The 26,306-nt window shown below is 37.0% G+C and overlaps 1 protein-coding gene and 1 non-coding gene across 3 annotated transcripts in view; both read right to left on the bottom strand.

Moving 5' to 3' along the window:
* LUZP2 (leucine zipper protein 2) overlaps nt 1-26,306 on the bottom strand; it is a 451,490-nt gene that overhangs the window by 68,716 nt on the left and 356,468 nt on the right. For both annotated transcript variants that reach the window (XM_036859118.1, XM_036859119.1), the window contains exon 8: nt 1,632-1,706. In XM_036859118.1, coding sequence (XP_036715013.1) covers nt 1,632-1,706 — 75 coding nt within the window. The remainder of the gene's footprint in view (nt 1-1,631; nt 1,707-26,306) is intronic.
* Nucleotides 16,546-16,660, bottom strand: LOC118900288. The gene has a single exon (XR_005021072.1). It is a non-coding gene; the product is annotated as a small nucleolar RNA SNORA15 (small nucleolar RNA).

Raw genomic sequence — 26,306 nt, 5'->3', positions numbered from 1 at the left:
CATGAGTTAAATTCTTAATTACATGAATTATATTGTTCTAATTCTAGAATAGCTAGTTGATTTTTTTATAGATTCCAAGTCTAGTGAAAATTTTTGTCTTTTTACCTGTTTTATATTTCTTCTATTGTAATATATGTAATGCTATATACATGCCCATAGAAATATTATGCATATATATGTAGATATGTATATAATAGTTGTTAAATTTTTGAGTACTTATTTTCTTATTCCAATATCTGAATCAGCTCCAGGTGTACATGTCTTGTTTTCTTTATTTATATTGGTCAGATTGCATTCTCTCTTTACATGTCTAGAAATATTTTTATTACATGCCAAATATTGTGTATAAATGAACCAAAAGTTCTCCAGATGATATATAGAGAAGGTTTATTTTCCATTGTTAGACAGAATGATGGCTAACTCCAATCTAATCAAGAATTAATCTCAGGCGGGGGATGGATTGAATGTTTGTTAAAATGCAGATTACTCTTGGATTGGCCGTGTTGCTACATCATAGACTTTTCATGTGTCTGACTGAGAGCAATGTGGGTGTTTTTCGTCTTCTCAAGTCTGAAATACTATGATTTCATTTTCAGATTTAGAGTTTTCTGTATTAATATTTTCTAGATATATGTTCTAGGAATTAGAGAAAACTACATGGGATTCAATAAATGGTTGCTGAGTGAACAAAGAAATAATTTTAAAATCATTTTACCCTTTTGTTCTGAGTGAACTAAAGAAAAAAGGAATATTTACTTCCCACAGTTTTATATAGTTGATTTAAAAATGAAAGGAGGCATTAAGAAATTTTGCCAAATACTGTAACTATAAAGCAGCAGAACCATAATTCTAAATTTTATGACTAATTCCTTCCTCCACATTATATTTCCCTTTCCATATACCAACTCCTTATTCTCCATGCATGTCTCATATGAAGAGCATTGATAGGCAAAGGTAGGCATCAGATGGGAGTTGTGGTTTATTCTGAGCATGTACAATTGTAACACAATGAGGCATTAACAAAAATAAAATGAAGTAGATGAAATGAGGTAAAAAGAGGCAAAGAAAACCTTTTGAAATTAATGTTGATGATAGTACAACTTTGTGAACTTTAAAAGTGTGACTTTTATGGCATGTGAACTTTATTTCAATAAAGCTGTTATAAAGATGGAATGTCAGCCACTCTTGCATTATCTTTGTATAAACAGAGTTGCTTAAGAGAGCTACTTTCTTCTGTTTATGCCTTTTCCTCCAGAACTTTAAGATTTCCAGAATAAAAAGTGTCAATGACTACTTTCATTTGCTTTACAACTCATTCATACAAAGTTAATACATGACATCTTTGTTGATGCTTTAAAGTATGTTTATTCACTGTATTATAGAGCAAGTGTACCAGTAAGGTGAAAAATAAAGCCATGCAATCACAGAGCCTCAACCTTGAGTAGATTTACAATAGCAGCAAAAACAAGACAAGAATTGGGTTCCAAAGAAAGTATCAAACACTCATGAATTCTGTGACCATATTACATGCACAGCATCTGGAACTGCACTGATAAATCAAGAGCAGCAATGAGTACACCTAGCTTCATCTGCGGCAACCAAAGTCTGATGGCTCATGGATGTCAACTTACCCGGTCAAGAGCTGCTTTCTCCAGTTCATTTTTCGCCACAGCTAATTTTCGTTCCAGATCAGTAAGCTGTTGGGCCTGTAAAATGAAAGAGAGGTAAATCTTTTTAGTAAATTCTATAACTTTTCCCCTCCACTTTAAGTATCTGTCATTCATTGCCAAAGAATTAGAAAAACAAAAACAAAAACCTTGTGAAATTCATTTAGAATACAGGTTTAAAATACTCTATTACACGCTCATTTGGTTAAGCTGCAGAAAATGTTGTTCTGGATGAATATACACTAAATGTTTCACTGGGTCAAAATGTCTAGTTGCAAAGTTCCAGCTCATGTCCCAGAAAATATTTGTGGTATAAATCCATCAGTCATGTTTCTAGTTGCTATGGACTAAATTTTGTCCTCCCCCCCTAAAACTCATATGTTGAAGCTCTACACCCCTCCCACACACCATGTAACTGTATTTGGGGATAAGGCCTTCAGGGAGGTAATTAAGGTTAAATGAGGTCATAAAGGTGAGGCCCTGATCCCACAGAATTGGTGTCCTTATAAGAAGAGGAAGAGACACCAGAGACCTCTCTCCACCCTCACACAGAGGGAAGATACAGTGAGAAGTCACCATCTGCAAGCCAGAAAGAGCTCTCACTTAGAAACTGAATCTGCCAGCACCTTGATCCCAGAACCATGAGAAAATAGATTCTGTTATTTAAGCCACCCATTCTGTTGTATTTTGTTAAGGCACCCTGAGAAGCCTAATACAATAGTATTCACTCTTTTTCTATTTTTATTTTTAAACCAGTATAACTCTATCCCACCGTATCTCTGTATCTTTGCAAATGTCACAACTGTACTGCTAAAAGAAAAGAGCCTCAGATATGGAAGATGTGTTTTAAAGTCCTGCCTCCACCAATGCCTAGCTACTGTATATACTATACGTATATACTGACAGAGATGCTCTGCAGGCTCACACAGGATCTGCAGAAGGGCCGGCCTCCCCTCATGCCTCAGAGCCTCTCTACACCTCTGGCTTTTGCCAGTCTCCTACATTTAGCCAATGAAAAGAATTTCAATCTGGAAGGAACAGAGGCTCTTTCTGATGGTCTTGTGAGGCAAGGGGATTGAGTTCGCCTGGGAGGAGTCAGCAGAGGGGGCCCATCACTTCTGAAGTGACCAGGATGTTCCCACTCTGGATCTCCATCCTGGGTGTTACAATGTTGTGGGTTTGTAGCAAGGCTGTAGCCAACCACCAAAGTGCCTACTTGTCTTTTGCTCTTCCCTTGTCTCCCTCACAGTCTAGAAAATAGCACCTTGCACCACTGTCCTTGAATAACCTTTTTTTTTTGCCTTATGGTAAGCACCTAGGCAGGAGGAGAAGGTGAGGATATTTTTCTTGATTATGAAAACCTATATCCATTCTTTGTGTCCATGCACAGTTTTCATCCCCTAAATCGATCTGTGCTACTTTCCACACTTGACTCTTGTGGACAATAATTTTCCAGTAGGCAATTGTTGCCCTTAAACAGTAACCTAATCATGTACATGAAATATATATGTGCACTTCTAAATATACAATAATGTTTAAAAATAAAATCATTGTGAATGAGGGAGAGAGAGAGAGAGAGAGGACTGATGAAGAGGGTTGTTTCCAATTTGAGGGCACTTCCAAGTGAGTGGACACTCATAAGCTCTGAACCGTGGGCCCCCCTTGGCCTATCTGTCTCTGTCTTTCTGGCCACCTGCCCGCACATCAGGAGGGCTTCAGGACCATAGGCCTCAGTCTCGCATTCCTGGCCCGGGCTTGGGCCACTCTGCTGGCCCTGCATTGCGGCTGCCCTGGGTCCAGCTGCATTCCTCAACCACAGAACACTCAAGACTTCCCTTGTGACAATCCCTGCTACTGAAGGCCCTGCCAGAGCCAGCTTCTGTCCATAGGACTGAGGCCCAAAAGAAGGAAGAAGAGTGGTCCTTCTGTCTGTCCCCAGCTTCTAGGCCGAGGACAGGAGTTAGGGAAGACAGGGAGGGGCAGCGCGTGGGCCTTAGTGGGATAGTGGCCATCCCCACACCCCTGGTGGCTGTAGGCAAGCTCCTGGGAACTCGTGTGGGAAGAGGGCAAGAGTGCCAGCGCCAGCCTCAGTGCCAATCAACATTCTCGGTCACCAGCTGGAAGGGAGTTAGTGCTGCCCCGAAATCGCCTATGTCTTGAACACCTTTCTACCCCCACAAAGCATCTCATGATATCTTCATCCTCAGGGTCCTTTAGGTGGGCAGCCTCTCTCCTCAAGATGCTGTCATTCATTATCTGCAGTCCAGAGGGCGGGGTCCGCATAGTTACAAGTCCTCCTGCCTCCATCCCCCTCCCTCCTTGTGTGGGTTTCAGCCTAAATCCTGTCATCCACACCAAGGGACTCCCACTAAACGATGAATTCAGGGTGTGCAGCCATCCAGGAAGCCTGTATCAGGACAGGTTGAATGAATTCCAACAGAAATAGCAAATATGCCTTTGAAAGCTCATTGCCATTAGTTCCCAGGATTTCAAGTATTTACCTCTTCTAAGAACTCATTGAACTTGGTAAAATCTAGCCAAGAGATCTTGGGATACAAAAGGTTACAAAAACAGTAAGAAAAGTAATCACAGGAATTGCAGATTTGGACTCATATTATCATACTTTGGTCTTAGCTTTGAAAGGATCAGCTACTGGATTAAATCATATATTGTATTTATAAAATTACAGAAAATAAAAACAGGTCTGTGGGTTTTAAAGCATCGGAAAACCTATGAAAGACAGGAGAGTTTACTGGATTGTGAATTTTGCCTGTTTTAAGTCATTTATGTGCTTTGTCAATTTAATTCCCATGAAAAAAAGGGTAGGGTTATTTCAGGGGAGGTAGTCGTGAATCTAGAGTAGCTTTCACTCACATCCAGTCTTTGAATAAGTATCTATAAAGTGATTAGTTTTGTTCAGACTAAGAAGGAAACATCATCTGTGTACATAGGTTGAAAATACACATGAGGCAGCAAGCATGTAAAGTGAAAATCACCATATGAGACTCTAACTGCTAAGCTGAGAGTGTGTGTAAGCTGCAATGGAGAACAGAGGAGGCCTGAGAAGTCAGAGTATTCTTCCTAATAAGAATAACACCAAAAAAACCTAACATTTAATCTTATTTAAGTACATTTTCTCATTTGAGATTTATAACATGAGAGGCTAGAGTCCATATAATAATTTTTAATTTACTCAAAAAATTGTGAAGCTCCACAGCTCCAAGTTTTTATAGACCACAAAACACTGGAGCCTGGCTTGGCTTTGCCGTCCGGTCTATCAATTCTGGAGCTGTTCCTTGCTCTTTTTCTCAAGGATCCACCTTAAATTGGGCTAGATTATGAAGGATGAGATCAATGCTGTATTTAATGCAAAAACTGTCTTTTTTTCCTAAGAAACCTAAATGTATAGTCGTAGCATGAAGCAAACAGAAAGGACATAATGTAGACAGTTATAAATTTTATCTGAAATTTTAATGAACCATTTTACAAAATTTTGGCAAATGCATACATCTGCAAGGTTCTAATTCATTATTTATACATTAGGTGTGTAATTCAATATTTCTGAAAACTCACTGGGACAAGGATTATCTTAATCCTTTTCTACTTCCTTCCCTCTAGGTGAGAATATCCAGGTATCTTCTTTCTAATTTTCTGGTGAATTTCCCTGAGATTCGTAGAATATGAAAATATTTATACCTAGAAAGGACCTGAAACGAGTTTAACACTAAATGTATTAGAATATTAAACATAAATTAAACACATGAGATCTACGGAAAGCATATATGTCTTGTGAATGGGATGTGAAGGTAGATTATGGGTAGCGACAGAAGAAGAAGGCACTGATGATGGGGCCATGAAGTTCTATCCATTTGTCTTGACTGTGCTGCAAATTTGTTCCAAGACTTCTGGCAGCCAGGTATTAAAAAAAAAAATTGTTGGCTCCAAAACTGTCATCACCAAAGAGAGCAAACACACCAGAAACACACATGGGGCAGGGTTTTTCCAAGCAACAGGTTCTAATATAAAATTATAACAAACGGATTTTATAATTCAACTTGGAGAATCAATTTGTTTTTCAGGAACCAAGAAAATGTGGCACAAAATCATAGTTCATTTTAAACTAATTATAACACCTAGGCTACCTTGATGTGTGTGTGTGCGTGTGTGTGTTTTTCCACCGAGACACAGAAAGCAGTAGGAGCAAGTCAAAATATTGGCTTTCCCAGAAAGAGAAAGACAAATGCCACATGATATCACTTACATGTGGAGTCTAAAACATGACACAGATGAACTTATCTACAAAACAGAAACAGACTATGACATAGAAAACAGATTCGTGGTTGCCAAGGGGGAAGGTGGATGGGGAGAGGGATGGATTGGGAGTTTAGAGTTAGCAGATGCAAATTATTACATAGAGAATAGATAAACAACAAGGTCCTACTGTATAGCACAGGGAACTATAGTCAATATCCTGTGATAAACCATAATGGAAAAGAATATGAAAAATAATGTATATATATATATATATATATATATGTATTACTGAATCGCTTTGCTGTACTGCAGAAATTAACACAACATTGTAAATGAACTATACTTGAATAAAATAAATTTTAAAAAAAGAAAAAAAGAAAAATATTGACTTTCCTCTTAGGATAACGCACAATAATTCTCTTTCTCACACACTCTATAAGATTGATTGAAATACAATTTGCTGATAAATAGCTTAGATGCCAAGATAAAGGAATTAAATCTTTTTTTTTGTCACCATTGAGTCTTATCAATTAGCAATGCTTTAGACATAATGAGTCAACAACATTTAAAGAAATTAAATCCCTGACTATATTGGGTTAAGTTGAGAAGAGATGAGAGACAGTACAGACTTTTGAATGCTAATTAAGGTCTCAGCTCTTTAATATTCTGATAAAACATAGGAAGAAGAAGCACCATAGGGCTATCAGCATAATGATGTCTAGCCACACTCTTCTCTGGCATGGGCTTCTTGCTTGGAAAGACTAACCTGGACATGGTCCCAGCTAGGGCCAGATCAGGGAAGTGTTTATACAGACTCTGAATACGGAATTCAGAACAGAGCCATCTCCCAGTGTTTTAGCCACTACAGAGTTATAATAAGCAATCTTACAAGACTACTGTGACTCATTTGTTGAGGATATAACTCAGTAGAGAACTAGATTGGGAGGCGGGTCATTGAGGGGCCTGGAAGTAAGAGCCAACATTACAATAAGCTTTTAGGTGGCATCAGCAAAACAAGGTCAGAAATCTTTACAAGTTTTCTAACAATATGTTTGCTACTTTGTTATTAATAAGATGATACTTGCTGTACATTTTGGTACCAATAAGAACCCTCAATCAGGCTTGTTGCAGCAAATTTTGCAGAAATAGGGATAGTGAGTACAAGAGAAGTTCCATTGGAGTGTGGGAAGAAAACATTAGAAATTCTAAATTTTAATTTAGATTTTAAAAATGTAAAATAGGTGGCATTGTAAAACACTCTGTAGTCTACATTTTTATTCTAAAATATTCCGTGCTTGTTCTAATGTAAAAATATTAGAACTTATTTTTACGTATTTTCTAAGTTTCACCACTGCTTTCCTTTCATTTTGTTTATGTTTATAATGTACATAATATAGAAGTAAAATAATAAGATGATAATAAAAGATAACAACAACAGCCTAAACTTGTGATATATATATATATTCCTCATAGCAACTCTATTTGGTACATAGTATGTCTTTCATCCTTTATAAATGAGGAAGCTGAGACACAGATTTATTAAATATCTTGCTCAAGGTCACACAGCTGGGGAATGACAGATCTGGAACTCAAACCTAGGCAGTTTGGATCCAAAGCTGGTCCTCCTAACCACTAAAGATGTGAGTGTATATAATTTATAACCAGTACATATACATATATCAAATGATATGTGCTTAAAATTTATTAATATGCTTTATGGTTAGAAATGTTTGGAGAACACTTAGAAGATTGATGGAATTTTGTGTGTTTAAGATTATTCATCCAATGAGGATAACAAATTCATAATAGAGATGTTTTCAAATACTCAGTAGGGTGTACTAGGTATTTGGTGAAAGGATAATAATAGGATTGCTTTTTTTAAATGCATGATTCAATGCATCTGTTAGTATTTATGAAGCACATGCTCCCTGATCGGCAGCACTAACCTAGAAGCTGTGGATAATACTCAAGAGATATAACACAGAACAAAACACCACCACCGTCATCTTTATGTTCTACTTTACCACTGAGTAAAGGAGGCAGGAAGTCAAAAACTCCTGCCTGCTTCTACTCACTCCCATAAAAGTATAAAGTTGTAGCACCAAGATTATATTTGGCCATCGGATTGTTTGATGCAGCACCTGTTCATTTCAACATTAATAACTTGGTTATAATTCTGAGAGACTTGGAATTGAATGACTAATATATGTAAAAGAAACAAAGATCTCAAATTGCACAGGAATAGCTTACATAATGTCTGGTTATAAGTGCTATTAAAAGTCAATGTTAATATGTAAAAATTATAAAGTTCAGCAAGGCTTTTCATTGGGAAATAAGAGCAGATATACATATTTTTTTCTCAAAGTTAAATTCTTATAAGTATCTTATTGCCATTATGTGAATGTGTACATGCATTGTAGTGATTATGGTCACTAAAGAAAACTTATCGTGAATAATTTTTTATTATGTTCTCAATATCGATTCCCTTTCTCCCCTCAAAAATGCCTAGACTTTGGAGGTGACTGCTTCACACTCTTTCTAAGCCATATTATTCTAGGAGACATTATCTTAACACTCAGTTCCAGAGATGAGGATGCAATTTCTTAAAGCAATTACTCTATATCAACTCCCTAGCCAAACGATTGTATTGGGTTTGGACATCTAATTAATGTCAGGTCAGAGACAAGAAGATATTTACTGGTGGCTTCTGCAATGAAAGCTGCCTCTCTTCATCCGAGTGAATAAAAAGTATATTCTCTTTTTCTTGGTAGTATAGTATGAGGATGTTTAAGTCTAAGCTCGAATCGGCAATATTTATAAAATAAAAGAGGACAACATGAGGTTAAACTTGTCCTATAGACGAAAGCAAAGCATATAAAATAGATAGGATAGGATCTGGTGACTTAGAAAACTTCACAGTCAAACCACACCTGAAGTCAAATGAATTTGTATTTTTGTATTTTCGGTTATTTGTATTTTTGGTTATTGTGAGTAAATAAAATTCATTTTTATTAATTAAATTATTGTTAGATATTTATATTTTTGTTATTTAAGAATAAAAAGATTCAAGATTCTTGACATGACACAGTAACTGGTCTTGGACTAGTCCTCCTCTCGTAAACAATTATGAGCTAATCATGCCCAGCTGTGAACCTTGAAATATTGGAACCTCACTAGGTAAGACTCATGACTACTCCAGCTTTCTACTTGAGGACAATTTCCTGACCTAAGTGCAAAGGGCTGTGGTCCAAGCAGATCACTGTAGTTGGACTGAACTGTGGAGGCAGAGATCAGAGTTTGGGGCAGATTAAATGGCTGGAGTATATGGGGCAGAGCAGCAGAGAAAAGTGAGGTGAGCAGGGCAGGGCCTCCAAAAGTCAGGTTGTTGGGATATGTTCCTGCAAGTCCTTGGTTGAGAGTTGGACTGCACATACACAGAGCAATACATTACACAAGGCTAATCACAAAGAAACTGTTATATAACTCACAGCAGAACAGAAACCCTAGAGGTTGAGCACTGCAAAAGGATGCTAGCATTCTACAGACATTCATAAACATTATCAACACCACAGGCATCAAAGCAACAGCCTTTAGGTTAATAGCCTTGCACAAGAGCAGTGGTTGGCAAACTACAGCCCAAATTCCAAATCTTGCCTACTGCTTTTTTTTTTTTAACATGTGCATGTTGTTTTTAAAATTAATTAATTATTTTTTTTGGCTGGGTTGGGTCTTTGTTGCTGCACGCGGGCTTTCTCTAGTTGCGGCGAGAGGGGCTACTCTTCGTCGCGGTGCGCGGGCTTCTCATTGCGGTGGCTTCTCTTGTTGCGGAGCACGGGCTCTAGGCACGCGGGCTTCAGTAGTTGCGGCACACAGGCTCGGTAGTTGTGGTTTGCAGGCTCTAGAGCACAGGCTCAGTAGTTGTGGCACACGGGCTTAGTTGCTCTGCAGCATGTGGGGTCTTCCCGGACCAGGACTTGAACCTGTGTCCCCTGCATTGGCAGGCAGATTCTTAACCACTAGGCCACCAGGGAAGTCCCTGCCTGTTTTCATAAATAGAATTTTATTGGAACACAGCCACCTTTATTTATTTATGTATTGTCTAGTTGTTTTTGTGCTACCTTGGTGGAATTGAGTAGTTGCGATAGAGACCATATAAGTTTGCAAAGACTAAAATATTTACTGTGTGATAATTTACAGAAAAAGTTTGCTGAGTCTTGCCCTAGTATAAAGTCCACTTTTAAGCTTGCCTTAAGAAAGTCTAAATCAAAACCTAGATACGATTCTGGGACATGGGGCTAGGGGAAGATTTTTGGAGATTTAGCTCAGTCAAGTGAGAGAAGCTTAAGCTTTATCATGGACTTTTCACATATCTGCACTGACAAAATATAAAGTCAACTCTACATCAAGGTAAATATCAGTGTTTAACTGTATTATTGGACAAAAATTAATTATCTTCTTCTGAAGATAAAATCCAGAATCTCTGTAATATATGTGACAGTGTCTAGTACAAAATAAAATCTTACTGGTATGCAAAGAAATGAAATGTATGACCCGAAGTTAAAAGAGTAGGCAATGGTAGATTGTCTACTGATTGTTAAAAGAGTAGCCAATATCTAGATGGCTCATATGTTGGATATAATATTGTAAGGCAGCTATTAAAAATACTATCAAAAAATTAAAGGTAACATGTTCTTAATTAGTGACGAGATAGGTAATTTTAGCAGAAAAACTGTATTATGAAAAAGAACCAGGGCTTCCCTGGTGGCGCAGTGGTTAAGAATCCTCCTGCCGATGCAGGCAACATGGGTTCAAGCCCTGGTCCGGGAAGATCCCACATGCCGGGAGCAACTAAGCCCGTGTGTCACAGCTACTGAGACTCCACTCTAGAGCCCGTGAGCCACAACTACTGAAGCCTGCGCACCTAGAGCCCGTGCTCCACAACAAGAGAAGCCACCGCAATGAGAAGCCCGCGCACCACAACGAAGAGTAGCCCCGCTCGCCGCAACTAGAGAAAGCTCGCGTGCAGCAACAAAGACCCAATGCAGCCAAAAATAAATTAAATAAATTTAAAAAAAAAAGAACCAAATGGAAATTCTAGAAAGAAAAATTTCACTGGATAGACTTATCAAAAAAATGCAGATGAGAGAAGAAAGAGCTACTAAATATGAAATGATATCAACAGAAATTATTCATTCTGAAAAGCTGTAAGGAAAAAAAAGCTTGAAAAAACATGAATGGCGGGGGCCTCAGAGATCTTTAGAACAATGTTAAAAACACTAACATGTGTATTGGAATAATGGAAGAAGAGTGTGAAAAAAATGGAAAAAAACATTTAAAATTATTAGAAAAATTTAATGAAAGATGTGAAAAACCTGTATGTTGTAAATTACACAACATTACTGGCAGAAATGGCAGAAATTCTAAATTAGTGGAAAGATATACCATGTCTATGTATTGAAACATTAAATCCTGTTGAACTGAAATATTCAATATTCTTATGATACCTGTTCTCCCCATATTAATCTATAGATAAAATGCAAACCAGGTTAGAATTCCCGTAGGATTTCTTTTTTTTCCTGTAAATTTACTAAACTGTCCCTAAAACTTGTATCTAAAATAATATTTAAAAAAACACTGGAGTGTAGGACTTAACGCTATCTGATTTCAAGACTAACTCTGAAGCTACATTAATAAGGACAGTGTAGTATTTGCATAAGAATAGACATATACCGAAATAAATTATAAGAGAATCCAGAAATCTACTCAAACAAATATAGTCAATTGAAAACATACATAGCCATTTGACTTTTGAAAAAGATAAAAATGTAAATAATTAAATGTGTAAAAAATAATAACTTCAATAAATGGTGATAAAGGAATTGAAGATTATGCATATGTGTGTGTAAAATCAAACTTGACCTCTTTTTTAAAATTTATTTTACTCAAGTATAGTTGATTTACAATGTTGTGTTAATTTCTTTTTTTTTTCTTTTTGGCAGTACCGCACAGCATGCCGAATCCTAGTTCCCCGACCAGGTATGGAACCCGTGCTCCCTGCATTGGAAGGGCGGAGTCTTAACCACTGGACCTCCAGGGAAGTCCCAAACTTGACCTTTTCTTTACACCATTCACAAGTGCTAATTTAAGATGAATCATAGACCTAAATGTAAAAGATAAACGTATAGAACTTCTGGAAGATAATTTTTATGACCTTGAGATAGGCAAAATTTTCTTAGATAAGACTAAAAAAATCCAAACATAAAAGAAAAAATTGATGAATTAGACTTTATCAATTTAAACATTTTGCTCTTCAATACAGACTGTTAAGAGAATAAAAACTCAAGTCATAACTGAGAGAAAGTATTTGCAAAATATATATCAGACAGAGAAACTGAACCCAAGGTATATAAATGAAACAAACTAAATTATAAGAGTATGAACAGCCAATTTTTTACAAAGCGTCAAAGAATTGAATAAGTTGATATACAAATGACAAATAAGCTTATGAGAACATGTTCAACATCATTAATTATCAAGCAAAGCAATTAAAACCACAATAAAATGCCATTTCCTTCATTAGAAAACTTAAGCATAATATTTTGGCTAATCACTAAAACTCTCTAAAAAATTATTCCATAAGAGATTAATGATCTCTGAGTCAGAGTTGTGGCGTGACCTTTGCCACTAACTGTTTGATCTCAGATTCCCTGTATAAAATAAGAATTTTGGAGAAGACTACTTTTAATGTCTTTTCAAGATGATGGAATTTATGATTCCTTGGGTGCTTTCCAGTTAATGTACTGGAGTAGACAAAATAACATCTGATTATATTTCCTAACTTTTACAAAATGAGCCATTTTTAACATTCTACATACATTTTGTGTTGCTCCTTTCTTAAATTTGATTCCTAAATATCTTTTCAAATTGGTAGGTGTAATTCAACATATGTAAAATTATGGTACTATTACATTAAAGATTTCAGTAAGTGGAAAGACACCTGCTAAATATTAGTAATCTATGTTTTTTCTCAAATTGCTTTTAAATTTTATAATCTCATGTTTTATCTTTCACTCAGAAATTATTATTTCAAAAACCTTTTGGAATTCATTCAGCCTTTATGTGGGTTATTGAACCATGAACATGTTGTTTTCAATAGTTAGCAAATTTTATCAGTATCCTTTATTTGTGGGCAGAGATATTCCAACGAAACTTTGATGTGAATCAACAAAGTTGACAGGTTGCCTCCTCAGAAATTTGAATGCAGGTCTGAGGATAATGCTGAAGAAATGAAGCGTTCAGCAGAAAACGAGTCCTTTAAAATTTACTTTTATGCCAGATGAATTTCACAGATAACTCACTATGCCATTCATATTACTAAAAAATAACTTCTTAAATATACAATGGAACTAGTATTATGCATATAGAATTGGTATCAAAGAAAGATAGAGGAAAAGATGGAGGCAGAGAGGAGTGATTTTCCACCCATTCACTATTTTCTATCACTGATTAGACATTTGCCATAGACAAATCATCTTTAAAGCCCAAATATCTTCTTATAGATTTTTGTTTCTTATATTAGTCTTGGGAAGCATGATAAGACTTTCTAGCTACTTTCTTGATACTCCATTTAGCTTTTTAGATCTTAACTAACAGGTCCTAAACTCTAAACTACATATCTAGAAGTTCTAAAACATGGTGAAACATATCTGGAAGTTTTATTCACCATGGCTGTCATTAAAACTAAAAACATTTGCCTTCATGAAAGAAGGATGTCAGATGCTTCCTTTCATAATGTTCATTGAGGAGTTTCTGTGATCTATATAAACCTGGATTGAATACACTGCTTTGAGATATGATCTAGAAGGATCTCATTTTTCTTTACTGTGGAATTTATTGATTTCATGAAGGTAAAAACCTTTCCTATGTTACTATGAATCTATTTTGTCTTTGTATATACTAATTTTTTTAGGAGATGATAACTGCTAGGAGTGATGGACCCAGATGATATTTTACTATGTAATTATCAATTTGAAAGAGACTGAGAAGAAATGAAGGTTATCTGAACTGTGCCTTTGTTAGGCAGATATCATCAACTCAGTGTATACTTGTATCAGTTGAAATCCTGGATGAGAGATAGCCTTTGAAACTACACAGATAGCTTGCTGATTAATCACAGAAATTAATAGACACCTCAAATAATTGTGAAATGAGAATAAGTAGAAAATATTTGGGTTTTTTTACTATATTTATGGGTACTTCTTGTATTCACATATATTCTCTTATCTAATATTAGTCTATGTTTTTTCTTCTTATTCTCTCTTTCTTTGTTATCACCTAGTAAAAATATCTTTTTATAATTACTACATCGTGGCAGATGCATGTCCATTCTCACACATTACCTCCCAAATTTTATCATTAACCGTAAGACATAAATAGTATTACCCACATTTCACAAAAGAGGAAATAGAATAAACAAAGAACTAGAATGAAGTTTTAGCACCAAACTGTCTGACTCCAAACATACTGGACTGGGCTGCTTTTGCTCTAATAATTTAAAACCTAATTTAACAACACAGGCCCTATGGTACACCTGCAAGATAGACAATTTTAGTCCATGGCACAGTTTTAACTTCCTCTTTACCTTGCTCTGTCCTTGTAATGCCACTTTGCTCCCAAGAAATAACTTTCTTATTTTTATTTTTAATCCTGTAGAATATTACTATTACTCTCAGTAAAATGTTTTGTATTTATATTCTAAAACATATTTTTTTATTCCACAAATGGGCAAGCACATTAAACCAAAGGTTCTTCAAGGACTGAGACACCTCTGGCTTACCACAGTCCTCACTGTCCCAGACCCTTCTGTATTATCTGTAAGAGTTGACTATCTCCTCTCCTAGAAAATTGCCCACTTTGACCTCTTGAAAAACTTCCATCATCTTCCACTTATTCCAACTCTGTTCATCTTTTTCTTGATACTTCTCTGCTTTATATTCTGGTTCTTCTTCCTCTTGTCTCTACCTAAAGTTGAGAGTTTATGAAAAGCTTAGATCCTATCACACCTATGACTCATCAAACAGTCCTATGCCCATGTCTTTCCATACCATTTTTTAAGTTCCTTGAAATATGTGTCAAATCATCATGTGCTTCTGATTCCTCAAAATCAGCCTGTATAAAAGGAAAGTCACAACCTTCTCTTTCTTTATGTTATTGTCTATGGCAAGTTGCACTGGTTTCCTATTGCTGCTGTAACTAATCAGCACAAGCTTTGTAGCTTAGCACAAATTTACAGTTCTGGAGGTCAGAAATCCAAACTAAATCTCACTAGGCCAAAGTCAAGTTGTTGACAAGCCTGATTTCTTGTGGAAACCCTAGGGGAAAATCTATTCCTTGTCTTCCCAGCTTCTAGAGGCTTCCTGTATTCCTTGGCTTGCAGACACATCAACTCCTACTTTCAATGACAATCATTTTCTCTGACTCTGACTCTCCTGACTCCTTTTTATAAAGACTTCTGTAACTACATTGAAACCACTCAGATAATCCAGGATAATCTTTCCATGTCAAGATCCTTAATTTATACACCTCCACTAATTCTCATTTGCCATATAAGAGAACATATTCACAGGTTCTGGGGATTAGGATGTAGATACCTTTAAGGGACCATTATTGTGAGTCTCACACATTTTATCTCTGCTTCAGTCTCAAAACTAGTTTTCTGCCTATGTCCAGTGAGTCATAAATTTTATTTGTTCCCTCTCTACTGTTTTTATTATGATACTGAATGTATGTCCTCATTTCCATTCTTTACTAGATTGCTGCAACTGTCTCATCATGTTCTCTGCCTTTAGACTCTTCTTTTCTCTGGTCTTTCCTACAAAAAGTCATCCAGCATACTCCACCATATTTGTTTTTTTTGAAACTTTCGTTTAGCCTGCTTTCCTTGATCAAAACAACAACAACAATAACTTTAGTTTTTCTTTATTGCCTTTACAATAAAATTCAAACTCCTTCATACTCAGTTTGAGGCTTTGTGGTTTGTGCCTATACTGTCTTTAGAGGTTATCATTTTTGTTTGACTAGACAATACACCCCACCCAAGCTAGGCCAGTAATACTACTGCCCTATACCCCTGGACATGGGACTAGTCTAGAATGTATCCATCTTCTTTATTAAAATTGCCCTGGGGGCTTCCCTGGTGGCGCAGTGGTTGAGAATCCGCCTGCCGGTGCAGGGGACACGGGTTCGAGCCCTGGTCTGGGAAGATCCCACATGCCGCGGAGCGGCTGGGCCCGTGAGCCACGGCTGCAGAGCCTGCGCGTCTGGAGCCTGTGCTCCGCAACAAGAGAGGCCGCAGTGGTGAGAGGCCCGCGCACCGCGATGAAGAGTGGCCCCCGCTTGCCGCAACTAGAGAAAGCCCTCGCACAGAAACGAAGACCCAACACAGCTAAAAATAAATAAATAAATAAAAATTAAAAAAAAAAATTGCCCTGAACAAGCCAACAAATAGGAATTCTTCAGGGAGGCTGGTGTGAAGTACATCACAAATGTATGCTATTAATTTGGAATTTATATTATTGTCAGGTTAATTATTTCAGATTATAATTAATTCATTTTATTTTTTTAAATTTGTATTCCCTTTTAATAATGGCATACTATGAAGAAACTCAGCATACCATCATAGCCATTTTAAAGGGAAATCATTTTTTATTATGTTTCAGTACATGTAATTTCTTCATCATATCTTTCTCCTCTCCCATTCAATCTTTCAATAGATATTTACTGTAAGCCTCAATCCCAGACATTTTATAATCTTTATACCCCTCTAAGTAGAGGACTTCTCACCCTTCCTCCTTTCCTCCCCACCTTCATTCCTTCCTTCCTTCCCTTTCTCACATTTTCATTTATCAGATATTATTCTCTGTGCTCTGATATGAGATCAGTTACAAATACAAGGCAACATCTCTAACTTTATGAAGCTCACAGTCTAAAGGGCTTCTTAAACATTTCTGTATTCACCACTAAAGCTATCAATGTGTCTTCCACATAGTGAGACAACAAAAACATATTGGCATTCTATGCAGTGTCTCAGGAACTCCAACTTTACTAGTAGAATTGCATGTATTTTACTAGGCTGTCAGAAGAGAAGAGATACCTTGACCTAATGGACTATATAATGTCTCACTGGCCTTCTTTATAGTTCACTGAATGAAGCATATTCTTATACACCTCAGGGTCATCACGTGTACCTGTTCTTTTTGCCTGGAATCATGGAAAATTTCCCACTACTTTGTTTCCCCTGGTCAGTTATTACTCACCCCTTAGATTACAGTTGAAATGCTAATTCTCACCAAGATCCAGTTCTGAATTGCAAACATAATTTTAGCATCTTTTTTATATTGTCTTGTGAGATACTATATTTTCCTTTCTAGTACTTTCACCAGTTGTGATATTCAAAATATAAAATGATTGATATGGTACGGATATGAACCAATAAATGTGACTCTACTCTCAATGCTGGAGCAGGGTCCTGGGAATTTTCTGCTTGACAGGTGTCAAGCAGTCACGTAGTCTCTAAGCAGCAGCACTGTGACAGCTCCTAAGAGACTTGCCACACTCTCATAGATTCAGCCAGGAAAGAGACATGAGCCAAAATCAATTTGGACAGTTTATTACGCATATTTAAAGCATAAGGAAGATCAGCATGGCGTTGGCAATCCAAATCTCTAGTATCAGTGGATGACATCAAACATGGGGTGCCACGTGACAGACAACACAGGTGGTGGTTCTCTCTGCCACTGTGATTCAACTCTAAACTACAGGAAAGCAGTTTTACAGCTTACAGTTTTACCCAAAGAAGGGGGAGTGGTGTGATATGGAAAGTTCCATGACTCACTGGCATTAGGAAGACAGGAAGTTACTCCATCGCAGCCTCCTGCAAGGTACAGAGGGAAATGAGAAGCAGTCTTTCAACAGCTTCTAACAAGACTGCCTATACTTCTGTGTTCCATGGAGGATCACAGGGCATTCCACCAAGACTTGGGTTACACTTCAGATTAGCCTTGCTTTTGCGACTTATGTGGAGATATGCAAGGCTATCAGGTGGTCATGGCAGAGCCATTTTGCTACAATAAGTGTTAGCCATTTATCGATGAATGACAGCTTAGTGTGTGTGGGGGAGGTACAGGATTCCAGGAGAAGGACCAGGATGAAGGAGACAAAGGTTATTTTCCAGTTGGTACATAAGTGCTTTAATATTTAAACAATTTACACACTTATATTAATGTATACCGGTTAAATTTAATCCCTACTTATTATAGTTGTCACCCATCCATTTATCTGATTGTTAATGTCTCATACCCTCACTAGACAATAGTCTTGTTCACAATAGGGACTGCTTCCATTTTGCCAACCACTGAAGAGATAATTGTTAAAATTGTGCTAGGTACCTGGTGGATGTGTAATAAATATTGGATCGACAACTGGGCAAATGAGTAAATTTGATGCTAACACCACATACTGTACTAAAATAACAGGTTTCTTATCTTTCTCCAAGCACTTATTATTTTTTTTTCCTGATGTGTGTCTGAAGAGCCTCAGTGTTTACAAAAACTCACTATCGAGTTGAACATTTTGAGGATTTCTAGCCCTCACTTTAACCGCCCAAAGAGTGCTCCTCCAGGAGCCCATTCAGGCCATCATGTAAATCTCTTTTCTCTGGCAGTTAATGGACATGACAGACAATGGCTGCACTTCCTTCTAACAGGCACAGGAATTGATGGTTTATTAACATTACTGACAGGGGTGCTGAAGGGACAGTGGATTAAATCCAGCACAAAATTTTGTAGGTGTCAGGATTAAGTCAGTGGTAAATATTTTGAATAGGTTTTTTTTTTCTTCTACGTGAATCTGCCTGAATGTCATAGTCCCCCCTATTTGTGTAAATCTTCCTGCCATCTGAAGCCTGGATGAAGCCAGTTGTTTAATGTTGTCACTGCCGAAGTACAGCAGCTGCTCTGGATACTTGTTCCAAACATCCTTTCAAAATTTTTATTCCACTAAGTGAATTTTGTTGAAAGCAGCAGGTATTGAAATGCCTACATACCAGCTTGTCAAATTCCCTGCTATTCTAGATGTGTACTTTTTTTCCCCCTTTAAACTCATTTTAATGCATTTTAGTAGGGATTTTTAATATATTTCCAAGGCCTCTTTCCCAACAGACCTATTTTGTTCTTTTCACTGAATTTAAAAGTGGAACAAAAGACACAGGACTTGGCATTTACAGGGTAAGCTGCACTCTAGGGAATACCCGAAGTCCTAGAAGTGTGGTATTCATCCAGAAAGGGAACAAACAGCTTCGCAACCTATGGCAACATCTCAGCCCTCATGCAATTATATATAACATGATCCACATTTTTCAGCACCTTCTGTTTTTAAAACATACATTAAATAGTGCTTATACATGCAGGTCAAGTTCTAAACAATTTATACCTATATTTAATGGGTAAAAAGCTAAACAAGGTAAGTGTTCTTTTCTGGTTTTACTAGATGTGCAAACAAGTTTGTGGAGGTCCAGCAAACTATATAGATAATATGTAGAAGAAATAAATTCAAACTCAGATTTTGATGATTCCAAAGCCCACTCTTGTCTCTCTCAAATTCTTCACCTCTTTTAATTCTTGGCTCAAGTGTCACCTGCTTAAAGAGTTTTTCTAGACTTTTAGCACCGCAAACTACCTTACTTCCCGCCTGAAATTCCCCATCCTCTATTTCTCTCTACTTTTCCTTTTTCCTCTAGCACTTAACTTTCCAATATACTACATAAATTATTTTTCTATTTATTGAGTATTGCCTGTCACACCTACTTGAACATAAGCTCTAACCAAGTAGGAAACATTTGTCTACTGATGAATCTCATAAGCACCTGGAAAAGTGCCTGGTAATATTAACCTCTCAAAAAAACTTGTTAATCGAATGCATTATCTTTATACTACAACATGACTTAGAAGGTCTTTGTAAGGATTGGAAACACTTTTAAACGTGATCAAGGCACATAGTTGGTGTCCAACAAAAGAGAAAGATAATGATGATAACAATAATAATTTATATTATGATTAAGGAGAGATATTATCATTTTTTAGTCAAGCTACTGCCACATTATTTAATATTTAGTTTTCTTATTAGCAGATCTAAAATTCTCCCCAGTCTCAGTTGCCAGTACAAATGCCAAATTGTTAACAAAATGATGACTTTTACTCAAATCAATTCAATTTGATTCCACAAGTATTTATCATTCACCATGTACCAGTCAATATGCAAATTATGAGGATTATGAAGATGCATTAGATACAGACTATGCCCTCCAAGAATGGGTACTGTAGGGGGGATATCATGCATAAACTAGCAATTACTTCCCATGTGAAACAGGGTATGTGCTACAACAGAGGATCGTATAAGGTTCTGGCGGCGGTTTTCAATTTTGAATTACTTTTATTATGAATGGCAAGAAGGATGTAGAGTTTCTTTCCATGCTACAAAAAAACTAGCTTCCAAACTGTACTACTGGGTGAAAAAAGGTGACTGAAAATTTTCTGTAATCTAACAACACAAATTTTATTTTCCTAATGTTTAAATATATTTTACTGAGCTAATTAGGATAATGACTAAAATCACCAGTGAAGATAAAATACAATTGGCTCCTAAGCACAAATCTACATGAACAGTCACATAAACTCCTTTATCCAATCTTTACTATTAAATGTTTATAATAAAGGGTATTGATAACCTTTCTGAGATATAATTTAAAATACTTGTGTTTCATTTTTCCTTCTCTACTTACTAGCACTAAGATTATCACCAATACCCTTATTTTCTCAAATCTTCAGTTTTTTCATCTGTAAAATGGTAATAATAATACCAGTGAAAATTTACGGAACATTTACCATGTGCTAAGAATTGTGCTGATACTTACATGTTATTTTGTTAAACTTTGCAAAGCTCTTTAAGTATTATTGTTACAGCCACTCAGCAAAGGAGGCAAGAAAACCTTAAAAAGGCTTTACCTTTATGGCCCAAAATTACCTTACTAGAATTTGGCAGTAGGTATTCATATGCCTGATTCCAAAACCTTCATCTAATTAAGACTATTGATCTGAGGTTATATAAGATAATGCACAGCTTTTCCCACAGTAATTATGCTGTTCAGGGCTTCATTGTATCCCAAATGATAGTAAACTGTAATGGGACATTAAACTTGCTCCTTTCCTCTATTTGACTAAGAACAAAAATGCTGAAATACAAACTGGATTTTTCATGTGAGAAATGTTTCATGAAACCACAACATATAACACAGAAAGAAAACAAGAAACTTTCCAATCAATGTCTTGATTAATCAAATTTTCTTGTGAAGGATAGCATAGTCTTAAAATTTTTGAGCTACAAAGAACCTGACAAAGATAATTAACTTTATCCCTCTGTGGGATTTCCTTTCTAGTAAAATAGTACTAAGATGTTTAACAACGTCAACGGGTTCTTCTAAAGCTTACATGAGGTAATGAATGCAAAAAATTGATGCACAACTTTTTTGAGGGGTCTTTGGAATAATTATCTTGTAGAGCTGTCACTTTGGCTTCAGCAAAATTGGGCTTTGTAGCCCAATTCATTAGCTATACAGCTTCTCTAAACACAATTAAAAAAACTCAAATTTTCTGTTGGCCTTCTTGATATGTCACTGGTCTATCCTTACAGTTAGAGAGGTTACATGACTTGAAATTGTAGCTGTCAAAATGGGGGTCAAAATGTGTATTTCACATGTCTTGCAGCTATCACTTAGCTTTATCTACTTAGCCTCCAGAGGGCTTAGTGTATTCCTGTGTCAGTGATCACCATCTAATTCTGAGAAACTCATATCTGGATAATGAATGAATGAATAAATCTCTTCTAAATAACACGTTTTATGGAACGTGGGAAAATTTTTTTTCTGGGCAATTTGGTAAATTAAACTTTGCAAGGAGTTGTTATAAGGTTTACTGTTCCTCTTCCTTAGGTGTCCCCTTGTGTGGCATTCATTCACTCATCTTCTCATTCATCAATTCAGCTACTAGTCACCTCATCCACTCACCATTTATCCTTCTACTTGCACACCCCCTATCCTATTATCCATGCGTTCCTCCATTTACCTACTCATACATCCATCCACTTATCTATCTCCCCATTCATCCATGTATCTGCTCGTCTATCCATCCATTATGCTCGTCCATCCAGCCATTCACTGACTCAATCCAGTAATCTATCCAAACAGCTCAGGGTGGACATTTGAGACACAAAGAAGAGTTACATTAAGCTCATCTCAGAGAAGAAAGGAAAAGAAACTTAATCTCTTTCAGTTAGAGAATCGAAAAGGATATTCAGATTATTTCCAAAGATCTAATCATTTCTTATTTCTACACATTTAAATCAAGAATCCTTAGAGTAATGTGACTGTGTACGAAAATAACTGCGCTCCAGCCCAAATCATCTGAGGCAGAATCTCAAGTAGCTTAGCATGGGCTTCAGTGTTTTGAATACCTACACATAAATTTCAATTCAAATCCATCATTAAGAAGCACTGCCTCTGAGGTGGTACACAGTGTGGCTTTCACTGAGGATCATGATTCCCTTGGCATTCCCCAGTAGAACACACACATTCTTACTTATGCTTAACAGTAGTATAAATCCCATATGTTCCCAAGACAGAGGTAACCATAACATCAGTATACTCAAAATGTTTCATAAATGTAGCTGCTTAAATTAAACCAGTACAACCACTGGTGTCAGTGAAGAGAAAAACAATATATTTTGGAACTGCCTTACTCTGTGTTTGTCAATTGAAAATAAACCAAATCTGCATGTGTGCATGCGTGTGTGTGTGTGTGTGTGTGTGTGTGTGTGTGTGTGTGTGTGAGATTTCAGAAGGAAGCTTCCCCTTTAGTCTCCAAGAGTCAGTAACACAGAGGGAGTAGTTTCCTGGATTTTCTCTCCACTGTTTTTCATTCAAGGAGTGGGGGAGGTGTGGATTTTATGAGTGGTGAACTGCGAAATTTCTAAAAATTCACTTTTCTATACTCAGCAGGATTAAGATCTGTTTCCTGTTGTCCTGTTATAGCCTTTTATAAACCTTTCTACCCTGTGACTGTTATGCTTTGGGAAATGTAAGGCCCAGGGCCTGGTTTTTGTAACCAATTGTGGAGCCAACCCTGCCCTGCTCTTGGAATTTTATACATGAAGATGTGGTTTGCATTGTAGCTAGCCTAATATCTGCCTCACACATCAATTTCTCTTATGCAAGTGTGACTTTAGGGAGTGGCCTGGGGTGAGGACAGTATTAAAGGTCTCATATTTGGCTATTGGTAATCATAATCCTACCCTCTAATCCTGGAATAAGCATGCTATTAGATTTCCATTCTTCTGATAGCTGTGCTATTTTTCAACTGGTTCAGAACATAAAGATGAAAAGTATCATTTTAATAGTATCTTCAGGGAAACCTCCAAGTTATATTTGTATACATACACATAGGTAAATGTATATATATATGCATATCCAAACTAAATATATATTCATATACATATATAAAATTTCAGCACTTCTTGAAACGTGACATGACCAAATTGATCATATGAGATACTTGCTCCATCATCTGTTTATTCTTCAACTGGAATTACTATGGAACTGTAGAAGAGATCAGTTTACCAACATCTACTCATAAGACAGATTCCTGCATAATCCTTGGTATCTTCTTAGCCTTCACCTATCATATCCAGGTCATGGCTAAATCATCTGTATGTTACCTTCTACGTATCTTTCAACTCTGTCCATTTTCTCCATTTACACTTCAGAAACTCAGTCCAAGTTACTACCATTTCCATCTGTAATGATGAAAGGGAGAATAAAATGGAAGGCAAAAAATCACATAAGTGTTGCTTTATCTACAGAAAAGCCGCCTCAGATCTATTCGACAAGAGTAGTGCCAATGTATGGGACTGCTGAGAGAAGGGTGTAATGTCTGTTGCTCCTCAAAATGATATTTGTCCTCCTGGTAATACATAGCCTATGAATGCAGTGGCTGTAACTGGAAATAGCAGAACAATTCCAATGCTTCATGTTTCTAGAAAGGTGTAGGATCCATAATATAGGCCACGTCCTACATGAATGTAAAGGCAGATAAAGAATATGGAAGCTCCATTTGCATGTAGGTATCGAATGATTCACCTGTAGTTAACGTCACGGCAGATGAGTGTTACTGATGAGAAGGCAGTTATTGTGTCTGGTGTGTAATGTATTGCTAGGAACAAGCCTGTTATGATTTGTAGAATTAAACAAATACCTAATAGAGAACCAAAGTTTCATCATGACGAGATATTTGATGGGGCTGGGAGGTCAATAAATGCATTGTTGATGAATTTTATTAGTGGGCGTGAATTTCTGATATTGGTCATTGGTGTTCTTATAGCTGAATGACAACGATGATTTTTCATGCCATTAGTCATGGTTAGAATCCACGTGGGAATGATGATGACATGTATTTATTTTAAGTGTTATTTTTGTGATTAGTTTTGTGGGGTTTTCCTCAAAACCTTCGCCTATTTATGGGGGCTTTGCGTTGATTGTGGGTAGTGGTGTTGGGTGCGGGACTGTGTTGAATTTTGGTGGCTCATTTTTAGCCTTGATGGTGTTTTTGATTTATTTAGGGGGGATACTGGTCACATCTGGTTACACGACAGCTATGGCTACTGAGCAGTATACTGAAGTTTGGGTTTCTAATAAGACTGTTTTGGGGGCGTTTCTTTCAGGATTGATAATAGAGTTTTTAATGGTGCTGTATGTTTTAAAGGATGAAGAGGTGGAAGTTGTGTTTAAGTTTAATGGGCTGGGGGACTGGGTTATTTATGACACCAGTCATTCATTCTGGTTTTTTAAGCGAGGAAGCTATGGGGACTGCAGCATTATATAGTTATGGTACTTGGTTGGTAATTGTTACTGGCTGATCGCTGTTTATTGGTGCTGTGGTTATCACTGAGATTACTCGTGGTAATTAAATAAAAGCACGCTAAGGATAAGGGTAATAAGGAACGACAGGAAATATAGTTTGATAAGGCCTTTTAGGCTTGAGACTAGCGTAGAGAGCTTTAATTGAATAAGGGATGTGGTTTTTGGTAAAATATTTTCTAGTCAGATTAAGTCTAAGAGGGAGGATGCTGAGTTTTGGCTTATTGATAGATTTAAGTAGGGAGGTAAGCAGTGCATGATAGTGGGGAAGTATCCTAAAAGACTAGAAAACTTGAGGGTATTTGAGGGGTAAATAAGTTTTAAGTTTTCTGCGTTAAGGTTAATTTCAAGTGCTGGTACAAAGCCTAGGATGGTCACTGTAAGGGCAGTTAATTTTAGGTATGGGGGCACGGTTATTAGGGGGACCGTTGTTGGGGGGATGTTGTTGGAGATAATGAATCCGGCAAAAACACTTCCAATTAGTAGGCATTTGATGGAGTTAACTAAGAATGGGTTGTTTTCATTGATTGAGGTTAAGGGAGAGAAGCGAGGCTGTCCCAGTAGTGCGAAGAAGATAACGCCAGCACTATAGACAGCTGTGAGGGTGGTGGCAACTAGGGTTATTAGCAGGGCTCAGGTGTTGGTATAAGACGTGTTAGCAGCTTCAGTGATCAGGTCTTTAGAATAGAAGCTGGTGAGGAAAGGCATTCCCGTCAGTGCTAAACTTCCAATAAGTAAGGGCTGTTGTGGTGAAAGGTATAGCTTTGAATTGGCCTCCTATTTTTTGAATATCTTGTTTGTCATTCAGGCTGTGGATAATAGATCCGGAGTATATGAATAGTATGGCCTTAAAAAAAGCATGTGTGCAGATGTGCAAGAATGCTAGATAGGGTTGGTTGATGTCAATTGTTACTATTATTAGGCCTAATTGGCTTGAAGTGGAGAAAGCGACAATTTTTTTAATGTCGTTTTGGGTGAGGGCACATATTGCTGTGAATAGGGTGGTGAGGGCTGCTAAGCATAGTGCTATTGTTTGAATGTTTGTTGTTTTCTGTTAAAGGGTAAAATCGAATAAGCAAGAAGATTCCTGCCACGACTAATGTGCCTGAGTGGAGTAAGGCTGATAGAGGAGAAGGGTCTTCTGTTGCTGAGGGGAGTCAAGGGTGAAGTGCAAATTGAGCTATTTCCTGCCTACAGCTAGTACAGGCCCTATGAGGGGGAGATTTGAGTGATGTAAGTTGAATGTAAAAATTTGTTGCAGGTCTCATGTGTTTAGGTTAAATAGGAATCATGCTATTGACATAATAAATCCAATATCCCTGATGCGGTTATATAGGATTGCCTGGAGAACGGCTGTGTTTGCA

This window comes from Balaenoptera musculus, chromosome 8 (genome assembly GCF_009873245.2).
Source record: "Balaenoptera musculus isolate JJ_BM4_2016_0621 chromosome 8, mBalMus1.pri.v3, whole genome shotgun sequence".
NCBI classification, from domain to species: domain Eukaryota; kingdom Metazoa; phylum Chordata; class Mammalia; order Artiodactyla; family Balaenopteridae; genus Balaenoptera; species Balaenoptera musculus.
Note: the sequence above shows the minus strand (reverse complement) of the source record. Positions and strands in the feature narration are given on the sequence as shown.